The 12935-nt window shown below is 35.8% G+C and overlaps 1 protein-coding gene across 2 annotated transcripts in view; it reads right to left on the bottom strand.

The window, feature by feature from the left end:
- LOC115918092 (tenascin-R-like) overlaps positions 1-12935 on the bottom strand; it is a 45441-nt gene that overhangs the window by 31658 nt on the left and 848 nt on the right. Inside the window, exons 1-4 of one of the 2 annotated variants that reach the window (XM_030989903.1) lie at positions 8061-8258; positions 4901-5168; positions 3919-4167; positions 2439-2741 (exon numbers count right to left, since the gene is read on the bottom strand). In XM_030989903.1, coding sequence (XP_030845763.1) covers positions 2439-2741; positions 3919-4167; positions 4901-5168; positions 8061-8156 — 916 coding nt within the window. In that variant the 5' untranslated portion in view covers positions 8157-8258. Of the gene's footprint in view, positions 1-2438; positions 2742-3918; positions 4168-4900; positions 5169-8060; positions 8259-12935 lie in introns of those variants that run through there. The other variant, XM_030989909.1, reaches the window with a different exon arrangement.

Below are 12935 nucleotides of genomic sequence, written 5' to 3'. Positions count from 1 at the left end.
TTCGGCCATATAGGCCTTTAAGTAACCTACATAATTTATGTTTGCAAATATAGCGCCGTGGCTAGGATTCGGATTTTAGACCTTAATTATCCTAGCCGGTAACTTTTCCACAAGACCACGATACTTCCTAATAAGAACAGTCGCATGATCACTGATGATTAGACTTCAAGAGGACACAAAATGTTACATAACGTTTGCTTAAATTCCCCAATAAATTGGAAATGGCAAGTAGCGATTCCACATAGCCTTTTCAAACGCAATACTATAATATTTTGACAAAAAACAAGTTGTCAAAGACTTTAGAGAAATCATCTCAAAGGTAATTTCGATACGTTTTCTTTTTTTCCAATGAATTACATGGTGGGAATATGTAATTCGTAGTTGTAATGTTTGTGCATTATGATAGGTGATGGGCAAGGCTTTTGAAATCACTTAATTTTGTTTTCTCGAAAGTCTTTGCTATCGTGTTTTACTAAGATTGTTGTATACATGAAATAATTGTTTGGTGATACAAAGAAAAAATGGATTAGTCGATGGTCATATATAAAATTATGACTCTTCCATTAAGGAAATAAATTGAAAATATGCTCATGTCATATCGGACATATTTCTTTTGATAATAGTGTTCGCATGGTTACAATATGGTAAATATTCATTGTCTGATTTATCTTGTTTTCCTTCTTTAATATTCTTCTTTTCTTTCTTGTTAACCCTTTCTTTCTTTGTATCCCTTTCTTACCTTTTCTCCCTTTCTTTTTTCAAACCTTGTATTTGTGTTTGTTTTTCATTTTGTTTGACTATAATTTTATCAATTTCGCGTTAATTGTATGTATACATCTTCTATTTGGAGCGGCAAAGGCGCGACATGGAACTAATGCCCTTGTGACCCGAAACAGACGTCATGCTAAACGTGTTCGTTAATATATTTTCATTGCGTATCACGTATTCCATCATGAATAATGAAGTATTAGCCCTGTATTGTAAATAATAAAATATGACCTTGTATTTCCACTAATCTACTTTTACATACTTGTTTGTAATTTATACACAATTTCCTATACTCCTATTTCCTTTATTAATAATCGTGATTGTTAATAAAGTTATATTGAAACTAGTTTTCTGTGATTGTTGATCAATGTTGATACAGGGCATCTTGGTCGAGCTGTTTGTTTAGCCTTACAATAAGATTTAATTTTGAGTAACAAAAACGTACTATGGCACATCCAAAATTATCGACCTATGTGATAGTTTCGCTGTCTAAGTCTAAACTTGTGTGTAGCTGACTAAAGTTTGCAGCCAGTTCTTCGATCGCCAAAAATGACTTTTTGGCGATAGCCAATGGGTAGGCCTATCATAATATGCATGCCCCCTGGTAGCTTATTACAGTCTATAAGTACTCGTGTGAGAAAGGTGTCTGGACTTAAACATCGAAATTGTAAAACAAATAGATAATTTCGGATGTGACATAAGATCATTTCTAAACTGTCCCCATTAATATTTGCAGAAAAAAACGTGGGGTAAACAGATGACAGTCACAGTGACTTCACACCAGAAAGACAGCCAGGAGTGCAGGGATGAGAAGCAGAGTGTAATGAAGAGTAGATGAGACGGCATTCCCTGTATCGTCACCTACAAAACGGAGAGAAAAATATATAATAACTCGTGTGAGTATTTTTTTTTATATACTTCAGGTAAATAACACATATTTTTTAAGTCAAAGATATGATAATAATAAGACATTATAATGCAAACATTGTATTGGAAAATGAACCTAAATTTACATGTCAGTTTTGTTAGTATTATTATTTGTTATTATTGGTGTATTTTCTTTGCATCCTTGAATGTATATATTGTTTATGCTGCTTGTCAGTGGCGTAATCAGCAAATCTGCATCCCCCACTCTTACATGCAGGCCCCGCTGAACGTTTTTTTAAATGGGGACAAGGGGCGGAGCCCCCGAAGCTCAAGGTGCATTTTCAGCAACAGATGGCAGTATACGTAAATCTGAAGTATTGTCAGGGGCGGCGATCCCGGGAAAATCAGTCTATTAGTACTTACTGGCTCTATAGCTCTTAAGTCGATTCGACAACTAATAAACGTTATTTTCCCACTTTAAGACATTTTCAAGCCGCCCTTTTTTTTAGGGAAGTTCTAAATTAGTATTATCTTTGAAATGCCATTGGAATTTGACCAGTTCATTTGTGTTGGCCTACAAATAGGACATAGTACCTTTAAAGCTAATTTTAAGAGGAGGTTCCTTATGCAACTGACAAGCCGGGAGTGACATCACCACTCTGAATAGTGGGAGAATCAACGTTTTTAAAAGCTCCTTAAATTATATAGGTGGGATGCATTTTCACTAAAATGAGAATACATCTCTGGTGCGGTTTGCTCGAAACCTCGTTAATTCGTGTAGGTCAATTTTCAAATTTGCTTACCAGTTCGACCGTACACTGTCGGGTTATCATCTTGACCACTCCTCTGCAATCCGAAGGAATCCATGGCGTTCAATACAGATCCAACTCCAAATGAATAGATGGTAGCAGGAGAGAGACCAGTCAACGTCACCTCGTTATCACTGACGTCATCACGCTGTTCAGTTGTAATAGATCTCTCATCGGTTGAATTATTAATGACGTAGAACTCGTATGCGTCATGTGGGCTGGTCGGAGGGGTCCAGGAGAGGGTCGCTTCAGTCGTACCAGTTTGTTTAAGAGAAACGTTAACTGGACTCTCGGGTGCTACAAAACGAAAATAAATTCATTTGAAAATCGTCGAGTGAGATTTGCTTCGGTCGTATTCGTTACTTTAAAGTTGGGGTGAAATCCAAATAGAAAGTTGATTTCTGTTGATGTGCAGGACTTCTTTACAACTCATATTTTGTTACTCAAACATTTAAATATATTTCATAGAGACGTTGGAATGAAGCTTCGCCCCCCACCCCCACTCAGTGTTATTTAGGGTACGCATAATGCATGTGTCCCTCCTGTTGAAAACACCCCCAAAGTTCGGTGTGTAAAGTCAATACGCGCCGGGTTTTGTGTACTACGAGCCGGACTTTGGTGCGTGAAAAGTACCCATTTACCGGACATTATGGTAACACACATGGAATCCCTCCGTTCACGGAGTAGGTGGGGGGAGGGGTGGCGGGAAGCTTCGCCAGAGCTGACCACATGTTTACAATAGACCATTCAATACCAACATAGGAGTTGCTATGTCAGACGTGCTGTAGCATCACCAAGAAAAGAAAGGTAAAGTGGAGGTATATGAAAGAATGCAATTCCTTTGTGAGCTTGTGCTGAGCTGGGGAAAGTTACATAGCATTGTTCCGTGTTAGTTAACTAATGATGGACAGATGATTTCACAAGATGAATGAGACCTGGAGCATTTTTGTTAGGGTGGAGCTTAACAGGTCTCAGAAAATTATTTTAACAAATATTACAAAATCTATGAAATATACTTAGATGTTTGAATAACAAAATATGAGTTGTATGCAACCCTGCACATCAACAGGAATCAATATACATTTGGATTTCACCCGACCATTAAGAATAACACTCATTGGACTCACGGGTGTTGAACCAAAATAAAATTATTTTTAGAATCCGACGTTTGTAATGAGATAACGGGTGGTGCGTAACCATACAATTTGACGAGTAATGTTACTTACAATACGACATAAAATGGTTTTGTTCAAAACTGCGGATGAGAATGAGGATGGACAATTCTAAACAATTGATAAATGCTTTGAAAGGAAATGATAAATACTATATGTAAAAAAGAATTGTTGGCAATTCTTACATATCTAGAAAAAAAAAAGTTTAACCCGGCGTTTATGTTTCAACTCACTTTTAAAAATTGATTTTATAATTGAATGTTAATGTTAAGATAAAAACGTGTCAAGTTATTGTCGTTTACCGCTTCTTATTTGCGTTGATGCCACGTCCATGACTGGACTACCACCTCTAATAGTCACATTAAACACTGTTCCTGGAAGTAGAATGGTCAGTCCGACCTCAGCTTTAAAGATACCCCCTGTATCCTCAATGGCATCACTTGGTTCAGCCTCGATGTCATAGAAGAAGACTCCAGCGACAGGTTTCCATCGGATAAAAGCCGATGATGACGTAACATCTGACACAAATATGTCTCCTTCAGCAATGGCCTCTGGGGAGTAACCAAGAATATACAGCATGTATACTAACTGACTATCTTTTTACATACTGTACATATATCTAACATTTTGCTGCTACACACTGTGTGTTCGGATAAGATTGTAAACACGATTTCACTACGAACATGATGAATGTCAGAAGGGGAAAAATACGAAGGACATTGACATGAAGAAATAAAAACAACAGGATTCTTATCAAATTATGAAGTAAATATATATAAATATTTATTAAAGGTAAAGACCAGTATTGGAAACGCCCCAATTTCAAAAAATGAAATGGAAGCTCTCATTACCAATCATGTGAAAGAATATGTTTTGACTAATACATGATGATAACAAATTTGCCGGGAAACCGCCTACTAATTCATATATTTGGTAAATTTATTTCTCTCGTGGTCTGTGAGAGATATAGGGTAGTCCCATATACATCTTTCTGTGTATAGTGCTTGTAACTTTACGAAGAATGGGCCAAATTTCTTATCATTTTGATGATTCCAGAACCTTGCAGATGCTAGATGCTAGATGATCAACCTTTTCTGATCGATTCCACAACGTTTCTTTCACAATGCAATCGCATGACCATAACTGGTCTTTACCTTTAATGTTTTAGTTTTAGTGTTTTTTTGTTTGGTTTTGGGTCTTTGTGCGGGGTTTGGGACTTTCCTTCGGGGGGACCGGATGTCATCTATTAAAATTACTTGCTTCAAAAGTGCACAATTGTGTTACCTGTAGTAACGGTTTTATTCAATGAACGGCCAGCGCCCTCAGTAGTCCATGGTGTGACAACTATTGTGTATTGTTCTTCAGGTCTGAGTCCGGTTATCAGATGTGTCGTGTCGATGGTGTTGGTTGGATATCCACCCACGCTTCTTTGGGATGATTTGATAACATCCACGGTGTAGTAGTCCCATGATGACCCTGCTGCTGTCGCCCAAGAAATGTTGATGTAGGACGGACTATTCTGAACAGTGATAGATTCTATTCCTGATCCATGCTGTGAAATTATGATAATCAGTTGAAGAAAAGAAAATTAATTACATTAATACCCCCCCCCCCCCACTCAGTGTTATTTAGGGTACGCATATGTGTGTTCCCTCCTCATAATTATAACGTATCATTTTTCCATGTCGAATGGATATCCACGCTCAAACATGAACATCGTAAGGATATCCTCTCAAAATAGTAATACAGATAACTCGTTTAGAATGATTTCACTATAATTTAAAATGAATTCCACTCCAAAACATTTGGATCCGCTCCTAAGAGAGTGGATTTCCACTATTCTACATTAGGAAAGTGCTCGTTTTCAAAGTAGATGGTTTGGCAAATAAAACTTAGTTTTGCTGGAAATTAAGAGTAAGTCTGGGTTTTTCTGTGTACTTTTACTTTCCATTAGCTAGAACTGAAAGCATGTAACCTATATTCAAATTAAAGTTTTATCTTCGTTTGCTGTCCAACATGGCTGCCTTAGATAAAGACAGGCCAATTAGTCCCCGACAGTGTAAAACAATTATTGATGTACAATAAATTAACAAATGGGCATTACAGTCAGCAACTTAATTATTCATACCTCTTATACATTTCTTTTTTATGTGTGTGTGTGTTTCGTAACTTAGGAATGAAAGGTGGGCTAGTTAAATTAGGGTTTTTCTTGAATACTTGAATGTAAGCTTTTATATGTCACATTCTCAAGAAACAAAATCAAGAAAACTCTATTTTTCACACGCTTTAAAAATAACAAACTTGGTAAGGGTGTGAAGTGAATTTTATCCCCTGGCAGTACTTTGGATTCAGCAGCGTCCGCCGCTTCATATTCTTGTGTGCGCTCTAACTGCCACATTCCTTCACGGATTTCTTTCAAATTTGTATGGAGGTGTATCTTGGTATAATTTTCACATCTTTAACTTTTGGTGATGCCGCCCCCATAGTCCGGGAGCCAGGGGGGTCAACCTAGCTGGAAAGGAAACCAATTTTCATGTGCACGGATGTAAAGATCGCATAGCCCCATAACGAATTGACCGTATGGCATGTCCTAAATGGTGGGTGTGGCCAGGGGGAGGCCCCAAAGGGAGCAAAAAACCTTACCTGACGTAAGTGTATCAAATTAGTTTGGCGAGTATGAATTGAAGAATTAAAAACAAAGATATCGCTATTAAAATGTATAATAATAATAATAATAATAATAATAATAATAGCTAGTTCTTATATAGCGCTTTTCAGGACCGAAGGTCCTCTCAAAGCGCCTTACAGATATTATTACCCCGGTCATCGGATTCAGGCTTACCCGCACACAATGTAGGCACATTCTCCACTCCCTGGGGAGCATTCCAGTCAGGCGTCATTTTTGCAAGCGCATACTTGCTAATCTAAGCAAGGGAACTCAAGGTTATCAAGTCCTTTAATGGTAATATATGTGACTGTGAAAATAGAGGATTTGCATGACTATTGAAGGGAGCATTAAAGATAATTCATATTGCTTGTCAAATGCATGATTTATCTAAATGAGTTTTAAAGGTGTAACGCCAAAAATATTACAGTAATTGAAATGGGGGAGTATAATGCTATTGTAGATAGTGGTCAGAGTGGACTGTGGTACAAAACCTCTTAATTTGGAGAGAACAACAATAGATCTTGATATGTTTGATGTGGCTTCCAAGAAAGATACTCATTCAAAATTATACCTAAAAACTGCATATTATCACCCTTTGCTATGACATTTCCACCAACAATGAGATTTGAGAGAAATATATTAACACATTTAGTAATTAGATAGTAATAGTGATACAATGTTTGAGGAAATTTAGCAGTCATGACAGTTTATTATATCATTTTTGAAAATAACAATTGTTATATATATTTGCTTATTTATGATTCGTTGTCAGAAAAATACTAGTGGCGATCTATACGTCATCATTTTGTTTCAGGGAGGGAAGAGGGCATCTCTATCCCTCATTCGAACATAAGGATGATCCAAAAATCGCTGCCACTGCCGGGGGATACGTTCGCATTGCACGGCAATTCATATTGCGATATTTCTAGTTTAATGTATATTCACCGGCCAACTTGGGGTAATTTTCAAGTTCAAGTTTATTTGTTTCACATTTTACAAAACAGAATTTCACATAAATGCCAAAATTAGAACATAATATGAAATATACTCAAAGTATGACATTATATAATCAAGTCTCTGTAAAGACGTCGAAATTAATCGTATTAAAGTCACATTGTCCTACTTGTAGCTACTTGCTCCCTCTATATAACAAAAATCCCTAATCGGTGACCATTGGTCCTCCATGATCCTCTTTGTCTTGTTCATTGAGAGCTGAGTTGATAAAGTAACCATCTGTCCAGTGACCTTGCAGTGTAGTCTTATCCCTCATATAAACTAGTACAGATATGCTTTAAATGGTAGGTTATACAGGGTGAAATTTGAGAAACCTATTAAAGACCGTCAATACTACTGGGCAAGAGGGGATACGACCACACAGCGAGGTCACTGACAGGTGGCTATCTCATTAACTCAGCTCTCAACTAACATAAGAAAAAGAGGATCATGGGGGACCAACAGGCACCGATTGGGGAGGCTTTCTATATAGAGGGAGCAAGTAGCTACAACTAGGACAGTGGGGCTTTAAAAAGCTTAGCTTGCAGATTATAGGATCCCCTTAATAAAAACTAATATTTGATTGAAGTTGTTAATTAGGATAAAATTCATGTGTTTTCTTTGTAAACAGTATAATTATGTTTTTCTTATGTACGTATTATTCAATTAATAAGTGATGGGGAAAGAATAAAAACAGAAGAAAAAAACTATGTGAAAATGTTTTAAAAAAAAAAAAAAAAAAAAAAAAAAAAAAACCTTTTTAATAATTGTTGTCGTACTTACCGAGGGAGAACAGAAGATGAGAAGCGAAGTAATGACACTAATTATGTAACGAAGATTTATAATTTTCGAAATCAAAGCCATGGCAAATAGTAGCATTCATGAAGCCTTTACTCCTCGGTACCAAAATGTCAAAGTGGGTGTTTTCTTTATTACTGGTCCTAGTTATTGAATTCTACAACCAATCAAAATTGCGCAAGAAAAATACTCATCTGGCGGAAGCATCAACCGTAAACAAACTCGGGTATGATTAATACATTGATATCAATGTACGTTTGGTATCATATTAGGTACGGTTAAGTAAGTCTGAGTTCAAAGTACGAATAATAACCGCTGGCAATTGAGTTGCCGCATGTGTAAGTTTATGCAAAGGAATGTATTTCCGGGCAATAAAGTGATAAATCTTTGACAATGAGACAATGAGTTACATTGCGGGGCACTCTAAACCTCAGGAATCCAATTTAAAAATAGTACTACGACAATAACATCAGAGCGGAGATACATGTGCTTATGTTGTGTGATGCCATGGCAATAACGAAAACACTTTTTGACGGTACGATACCACATTGCTCATAATAATAGTCCTACAAAAGAAAATAAGAGGTTTTAATCGACCATCAATGACCATGAACTCTGAGGTATAACCACTGGCAATAGAGTTACGGCATTTGAAAACGTTAAGGATTTCTTTTTTATATTTCCTGACATTAGAGTTGAAATCTTTGTTAATGAGACAATTAGTCATATTACGGAGTACTTCAGACCTCATAATATCAATTTAAAATAGCGGCCTTAATTTTCATATATTCCTCTGATTGAATCACTTCATTATTATCAAACTTCCTTAATTTTCCTTAAAGGAGAGATTAAAGAAAATCAACATCGACAAACAAGAAGAAACAAAATAGAAAAGAAATATTGAAGATCGAATGAAGTACTGATGAGTCGACAATACTTGGTGTCAGGTTATTATGACGGGGAATGTGTATTGTTGACTATTACCCTCTTCTTTTAGGAAAAGATCATGAATGAGATTTCCAGTGTTCAAATTTTAGTAACAACAAAAAATTATGAATAATAAACTACGTCTGCCACTTATTAGTTGAGTATAAAACGCATTCCATAGGACCAGACTCACAACGAAAGTACCCATCGATTTATAGCCTGGGAAGAAACATAAAGTTGTTCCATTTATTTCCTTAAAGTTCGATTCAATATTTAGTCGTGTATTTTTTGATGAGCGAGTTCCGTTTCGATGTTTATCAATTTTCACTGGTTCGATTGAACTATGGTACGAGATATAAACGGGAAGCAGCAATACAAAAATTGAAATTATCAACAATGTCGCATTCATAAAACTTGTTTACATTTCAAACTAACAAGATAGAAACTATTAAAAGACACGATGAACAAAAACGGAATTGTTACAAATGCGACCCAAACAATGGAGGGATCCACTAAAAAGCAGACCTTCTAGCTTGTGAACCCCTCAGATAATAATAATTGAGAAAAGGTAAACGTTAACATTATTTTCATCTAATTTCAATTTTTTCAGTTTCACGGTCAAGTGGTTTAAAACGGATATAAAAGACAGCATTTATTTATTTCTTATTTTTGACCGCATTGTTTATATGTTCACCTCTTTATTTCAGAAATAAAGGGAATCTCTTATGCTTCCCATGCCTAGGAGCCCCTCCTCTCAGGCTACATTGCATTGGCTTCCGTATCCCGAGCTATTTGTGACCTGCTATGGCAAACCAAGCATTTCAAGGGGTAATGGAAAGCCACTGTTGTATTATCACTGGATAGAGTGAGAATTACCTTCAGTATGAAACCTCATACAAAGGAAGTGATTGCAATTATTGCGTTTTTCGTGCTTCTAATCACCGAAATTTAATTTTGAGGTATTGAAGTTTAAAGTTAAGAACTCGGTTCCATTTTCACACCGAAACTCATGCACACGTTCACTCCTTTTTTTTTAAGAGCGCCGTATATAGCCATATTTGATATCTTCGTGCTTTTATCTTTCTTTCGGTTCCAAAAATGCCAGGGATCAACAAATAAGTGGTATATTGAGCGGGAAAACAGAAGGAAACTTTATTTCTTTTTTACCGCATTATTTCATCTCATTTCGTCCAACGAGGGGGTGTATTCATAGATTTAAATTATGAGACCATTAATAAATCTAATGTTGGTCCCTGAAGTAAAAAAATCCCTGTTCGGAGACTCCTACAGCAAAATGATTTTTGCAGTAGCGGATCACGATAGAGACTTTTAGATTTGCACGTCGACATAGTGGACTGCTACGTGTGACGTCCTTATACGGCAATCCCTATTAGTGTACATCGTGAAACCATTGTCGTTTCATTTAGCTTGGGGTTACCAGTCATGCCAGTTGCCAGGAGTCATGAGCAAACGTAAGCAAGAAAATATTTCGCCCCCCAAAAAATAACAAAAGATCTGGAGACCTAGACAACGATTAAGTAAATAAACATAGCTGTGACTAGCAGGATGATCAGTTTGTGCTCCATTTCTCAAAAGAATTATGATGAATAACGTACAAAAGATATCACGCATGATAAACATGTATAACAATAGGCATTCAAATCGGGAAGAAACAAAATATTTGTACAAGAATTCAGCAATGTAGCCACTGATTTCACGGGCACGTAGGACACGCAGTAATATGCATTTCCATTTAACCTAAGGATTCCTGTGCAGTGAAGATTTGTTTTCTTCTATGTCGTGAAAGCATCGATTTGTTAAATGTATTCTTATAAATTATTAATGTATGTCTATAAAGAATTAACAACCTCACAACACTCGCGCGCGCTAGACGGACGCCCCTCCCTTTCCCCCGGAAACTGTTGGCTACTAGGATAGCGGTTTTATGTCATTTTTCCCGCGACTTTACCCATTATTTAACATCCCAAAATGAAGTGTGGCATTATTATGTCACATGACCCTTTGTGAAATATTTCGTCTTCCTGAAAAGGAAAATTTATGGATTTTACGGAATAGATAATTGTAGTTTCTGCCTAGATCATTTGCATACGTAAGGAAACGAACATTATTTAAGTCTAAGTATCCAAAAAGTAAATTATGAGATGTTTGTCCAAAAGCTGGTCTCCATTTGTTTTCTTTCTTCTTTCTTTAAGAAATATGTTAAATTTTTCATCGCGATCTACATTTTTTACCATTTTTACATTATGACATTATGAATTTGTTGCATATCTAAGTCGCCAGAATTCCGTATATTACTGAATGAATGAACATAGGGGCAACGTACTATAGGCATGATAGGAGAATATTTTGCTAGCTCTGAATACGGTTGAAAGGTTAAACAAGTTTGAAAGTTTTTTTTTATTTCGTAAACGACCCAACCTGGGGCATGAAAGAAATACAGATAAATGGTACAAAGATCTTTTACAATTCAGACACTTAAAAAAAAAAAAGCATATATGTATCTTACTAAAGAGGGGTTCTTTGGTAGCAAACTAAACACATAATAAAGTGAAGGCAAGATTTCAACAAATGAACAACGACCCCCAAAAATAGACTTAAACTATAAATCTTATATTACAAATATTGTCAGCACGTATACTAATGCTATAACAAATTTAAAATGTATACAATCTATTATATATATATACATGTGCATGAAGAAACCGAGGGTCACTAATGCTTTGGGGAAAATAATTTTTTTTTTTAATTCCAAAATTCGACGTATTGATTTTACAAGAATGTAGAAAGATTCTTTAACTGTTTAACACAAATTATATTGAACAACTGGTGAATTTTGATGTTAGGTCTACTGTGATAATATTTCTTAACATACATGTAGTACATATTACGAATGTTATCAAAAGCTGGATAAAAGATAAAATAATGGAATTCACCACCTTGTACATAACTTCGGGATGACGTAAGGAACACAATTCTAGAGGCTGACTAGAGGCTGACTTGGCAAATAACGACATTGAGTGACGGGCAGCTTACTATTACCACATCGATATTTACTAAAAGAGATGTTCTATCACTAAAATCCAACTGTAACAGATATTGTTCCATACCAAATTCCTGTTTCAAAATCCCGTAATTGAAACATAAACATTTTATACTAACTTCTTCATTCCAGTTTAGCAAATCAGTGTCATTTAATCTACGATCAATAGATGATTTCACCCATTCTATGTTTAAGGGGGTATTTCTACCAATAAATTTGAGATTCCGCTCAGGTCTAAGATACTTTTCATTTTGTAATCCAATTCGATTCAAAATAACAATTATCATATATTTTGCGTAACAAATTGTAAATAGTACACGACAGTTTAAATTTCTTTCAATGAGTAACTTTCGCCCAAAAATTTATCATACGCCTCTCCACTTTACTAGCTAAAACAAATCTATCAACTTCGCCATATACATATATAACTTGCAGTACCACGGTTCAATTTAAGCAGGGTTTGAGAAACTTCCTAAAAAAACACTTCAATACAGTCTTCGAACCCCTACAATTCACACCCATAAAATAAAATTGGAACAACTATTATTGATCGAAGAGCTCATATTGAATGTCAATTGGTAACCACAATTTCTTAGCTTTACAAGAAAGATGAAACATGGCTCTCCTGGCTTGAGTAAAACCTACTTATTTATAGCATTACAAAAGGTACCATTATAGTTAAAGGTAGTACCAAGATAAGTATATTCATCAACACAATCAATCTTATAACTATCACCAAAGTAGATGCAGGGTATTAACGAACTTTCCCTCGCGAGAATTTGTTTAAAATGTAGTCTTACTGGCATTAAAGGTAAAGACCAGTATTGGAAACGCCCCAATTTTAAAAAATGAAATGGAAGCTCTCATTACCA

This window comes from Strongylocentrotus purpuratus, unplaced genomic scaffold, assembly GCF_000002235.5.
Source record: "Strongylocentrotus purpuratus isolate Spur 01 unplaced genomic scaffold, Spur_5.0 spur5_contig_843, whole genome shotgun sequence".
NCBI lineage: Eukaryota > Metazoa > Echinodermata > Echinoidea > Camarodonta > Strongylocentrotidae > Strongylocentrotus > Strongylocentrotus purpuratus.
Note: the sequence above shows the minus strand (reverse complement) of the source record. Positions and strands in the feature narration are given on the sequence as shown.